The sequence below is a fragment of the Danio aesculapii genome, chromosome 12, assembly GCF_903798145.1.
Source record: "Danio aesculapii chromosome 12, fDanAes4.1, whole genome shotgun sequence".
Lineage (NCBI taxonomy): Eukaryota > Metazoa > Chordata > Actinopteri > Cypriniformes > Danionidae > Danio > Danio aesculapii.
Window position 1 is genome coordinate 351,304 of NC_079446.1, and position 4,548 is coordinate 355,851.

At 31.6% G+C, this 4,548-nt stretch overlaps 1 protein-coding gene across 3 annotated transcripts in view; it reads right to left on the reverse strand.

Annotated features, from left to right (window-relative positions):
* Positions 1 to 1,934: 1,934 nt before the first annotated feature.
* LOC130238284 (myosin-16-like) overlaps positions 1,935 to 4,548 on the reverse strand; it is a 44,441-nt gene continuing 41,827 nt past the window's right edge. For 2 of the 3 annotated variants that reach the window (XM_056469243.1, XM_056469242.1), the window contains 2 exons: positions 3,006 to 3,152; positions 1,936 to 2,338 (listed from right to left, as the gene is read on the reverse strand). In XM_056469243.1, the coding sequence (XP_056325218.1) occupies positions 2,189 to 2,338; positions 3,006 to 3,152 (297 nt within the window). In that variant the 3' untranslated portion in view covers positions 1,936 to 2,188. Of the gene's footprint in view, positions 2,339 to 3,005; positions 3,153 to 4,548 lie in introns of all 3 variants that reach the window. The other variant, XM_056469241.1, reaches the window with a different exon arrangement.

Genomic DNA, 4,548 nt, shown 5'->3' on the forward strand with positions numbered 1-4,548 from the left:
ACCAAACTAATGCAAACACTGAGCAGGAGACTCACGTAATAGATCAAATGACTGAATATCCATTCATCCCTCTTTTCTGATTTCCATCGTGTTATTCAGACAGTTGAATGTGTGCTTTGATTATGACATTTAACACGCTGCAGAATTGCAGTATTAATGTAAAACAATGCAACATGTGACGGGGAACATTTGATTCTGTCACTGATTGTTGTTTAAATTATTGTTCAACTTTAAGCCGGTAGCAGAGTTGAGATTCTCCATCACTCTGTGCTTATAACTCCAGATGCTGACCTCAAAGCAGACTCCACACGGCGTGTCTAAAACACTATCGTCTGCATTATTGTCATCATATTACTGTTTTTAAAGAGTGTATTGACAGACACATCATTAATCTACTAATGCTGAATCCTGAACATTAATGAGAGAAGAATAACGACACGCCTCAGTGCCTTCCAGAGTTTCCCGCCACAGGAAGTGACATCACTTGCAGCAAGTTTTTTCTTTTTCTATCAGCGCTTTACAGATTGATCTACCTATTATAACCGATGGAACAGAGTTGACCAGAATGCTAAGTGTGACACTAAATGAGTTTATTAACAGCTGAAATGACAACTAATACAGAAAATAGATGTTTCATGCAAATGAACACAAAAATGATTAATTATTTGATGATAACTGAAGCTAAATATAGATTAATACTGTCAAATATAGCTCTAGCGGACTCTTTAAGATAATATTTTCAAGACAAGATGTCTCTAAATACTGATACAAACATCGTTTATAAAGATAACTTGACATAATCGGTGTTATTACTCAAAACTGTCTCATAACAGGTTTATCTTGGAGACACAAACTGTATCTGCAACCACACACACATGCTTTTGTCTGATAAAACTGAATCTTAAATGCTATAAAAGTATTTTTCTTTATAAAATCAAAAAAACACTCCATTATTACGAAATAAAACTATTGAAAGAATAAAACTGTGAATATTACACAGAGCTGAACTTTTCTACTTGATAGTAATAAACAAATGATGTAACACTGAACAAAGAAACGATTCATATGTTAAGATTCATTTCTCTGATTCCAGAACATGATAAAAGATTCATACATTCCTTTTTTCTAATTCCAGGATGTGAAAAAAGAATCATGAATCTAGATTCTATTTACTGTTTAAAGGATGTGATTAATAGATTCCTTTGATTCAATTCTTTTTTCTGAATCCAGGATTGGATAAAAAGATTCAGATGTTTAGATTCTCTTTACTGATTCCAGAATATAATAAAAAAAAGATTCATATGGTCCGATTCTTTTTTTCTGAATCCAGAATCTGATAAAAAGATTCAGATGTTCAGATTCTCTTTACTGATTCCAGAATATAATAAAAAAGATTCATATGGTCCGATTCTTTTTTTATGAATCCAGAATCTGATAAAAAGATTCATATGTTTTAGATTCTTTTTTTATGTGATAAAATGATTCATTTTTTTCCGATTCTAAGATGAGATCAAAAGACTCATATGTCTAGATTCTTTTTCTGATTCCAGTATATGATAAAACATTCATGAGGTTTTTTTTTATTCCAGAAGATTCATACATCTAGACTCCTTTTTTCAATTCCAGGATGTGTAAAAAGATTCATGAATCTAGGCTCCATTTATTGATTCTATGATATGATAAATCTGAATACAGAATCTGATAAAAAGATTCATGTTTATATTTTGTCTTGATTCAAAAATATGATAAAAAAATTGATATGTTTAAATTCTCTTTTTTTATTGTTCCAGAATATAATAAAAAAAGATTCATATGATTCGATTCTGTTTTTCTGAATCCAGGACATGATAAAAAGATTCAGATGTTTAAATTCTCTTTTTTTTATTCCAGAATCTGATAAAAAGATTCATATGATTGGATTCTGTTTTTCTGAATCCAGAATCTGATAAAAAGATTCAGATGTTTAGATTCTTTTTTCTGATTCCAGAATATAATAAAAAAAGATTCATTTGATTCGATTCTGTTTTTCTGATTCCAGAATATAATAAAAAAAGATTCATTTGATTCGATTCTGTTTTTCTGATTGCAAAATATGATAAAAAGATTCCCACATTTATTTTTCCCCAAATCCAGGATGTAATAAAGAGATTCATACGTTTAGATTCTTTTGTTCTGACTCTGGGACGCTCTAATCGATCATCAGTTTCTTGATGGAGTTCAGGTATGTGGGAATGAGTGAGCTGATGGACTCGTCATCATCGGTGACCTTTTCACCTCTGCCCTCTGACCCCACTGAACTAGGTGACCTCAGCAGACCAGGGTACGGCGTACTGTAACCCTGAGAAAACACACAAATGACAGAGATTACTGAACACACACACAGACAGATAGAGTGAAGTCCTATATATTCTGATATATTATGCTAAGACAAAACACACACACACACACATTACATTGTGTTCTATAAGTTGCTATGCAACGCAGACACACGAGACAGCCATCTGCTCACAGCCGTCAGAACGCAAAATGCAGGATATACGGATTATACGGAGGCATAAGGTCTGTTTAATTGAATAGTTTGTTACTTTAGCGTGTACATTGTGGGATTAGCTGTGTATGTTTATAATGAGGCCACAAACGCATGTAGACTGCAGAGTATCAGTGTTTAAAGGGGTTTAATATGCAAAAATGCATTCTATGCGGGGTATAAACCCAGGTGTGTGAATATCTCCAGCCTCTAATGCTAAACATGAATTAATTGTATTCGTTATAATCAGACTTGATAACTGAAACACTTTTATTGACATTCTGTGCGTGTCATCAGGGGGGAAAGCCCGGCCCACTAGTGTCCATCTCTATATGAAGCATTTCTGGAGAATTTGTGAACTTCTATAAGCCATAGATATCAGAGAACAATGTCACTGACTGACTTAATGCAGCATATGGCACATTTAATACGCATTTTTATATATTTTTGAGTGCCGTGTTTGCTGATGGAGACTCACAGACGAGTAGCCCTTGCCGAAGCTGCCTCTGTTCTTGGTCCTGATTTTAGTGAGTGCAGATTCAGCGATATCAGCTCGCTCTTCTGCATCGTCCAGCTCGTGAACCGTCTTTCTGTATTTTGCCAGATTCATGTTCGCCTGCTCCTCCTGTACAGCAAAAACAACACTTCAGCTTACTGGAACATCGTTCATGACTTCCAGCTGCAACCCTGTACTGGGAAACACCCATACACACTCATTCACTCACACACACACACACACACACACACACACACACACACACTCATACATTACAGCCAGTTTAGTTGATCAGTTCCCCTATAGCGCATGTGTTTGGACTGTGGGGGAAACCGGAGCACCCGGAGGAAACCCACGCCAACACGGGAAGAACATGCAAACTCCACACAGAATCACACACTGACCCAGTCGGGGCTCAAACCAGCGACTTTCTTGCTGTGAGGCCACAGTGCTGACCACTGAGACACCATGCCGATATTACTGTTATGATCATCATCTTTATCATCATCATCATCACATCTGCTGCCTTTATAAAATTAATTATTTAATAAAATTATTATTGAAACCAAAAATAAAATTAATTCAAACAAAAAATACCATTAAAAAACCCACAAAAAACAAAAAATAAATTTAAATAAAACACAAAAATTTAATTAAACAAAATAAAATATAAAAATAAAACAAATAAAAAACACTAAAACTGAGTAAAACAAAATAAAAAAGAGAAAAAGAAAAAGATGCAAATAAATAAATTAAATACTGTCTGTGTATTTGTCTCACAAAACAAAGTAAAAAACAAAACTAAGCTAAATTAAAAACAAATAAAAGCAAAACAAAACAAAACAAACACTAAAATAAACAAAAACAAAACAAAAACAAAACAAACACTAAAATAAACAAAACAAAACAAAACAAAACAAAACAAAACAAAACAAAACAAAACAAAACAAAACAAAAACAAACACTAAAATAAACAAAAACAAAACAAAACAAAACAATACAAAAAACTAAAAAACTAAAAAACAAAACAAAACAAAACAAAACAAAACAATACAAAAAACTAAAAAACTAAAAAACAAAACAAAACAAAACAAAACAAAACAAAACAATACAAAAAACTAAAAAACTAAAAAACAAAACAAAACAATACAAAAAACTAAAAAACTAAAAAACAAAACAAAACAAAACAAAACAAAACAATACAAAAAACTAAAAAACTAAAAAACAAAACAAAACAAAACAAAACAAAACAATACAAAAAACTAAAAAACTAAAAAACAAAACAAAACAAAACAAAACAAAACAAAACAAAACAAAACAAAACAATACAAAAAACTAAAAAACTAAAAAACAAAACAAAACAAAACAAAACAATACAAAAAACTAAAAAACTAAAAAACAAAACAAAACAAAACAATACAAAAAACTAAAAAACTAAAAAACAAAACAAAACAAAACTAAACTAAACTAAACTAAACTAAACTAAACTAAACTAAACTAAACTAAAAACAAAACAAAACAAAAC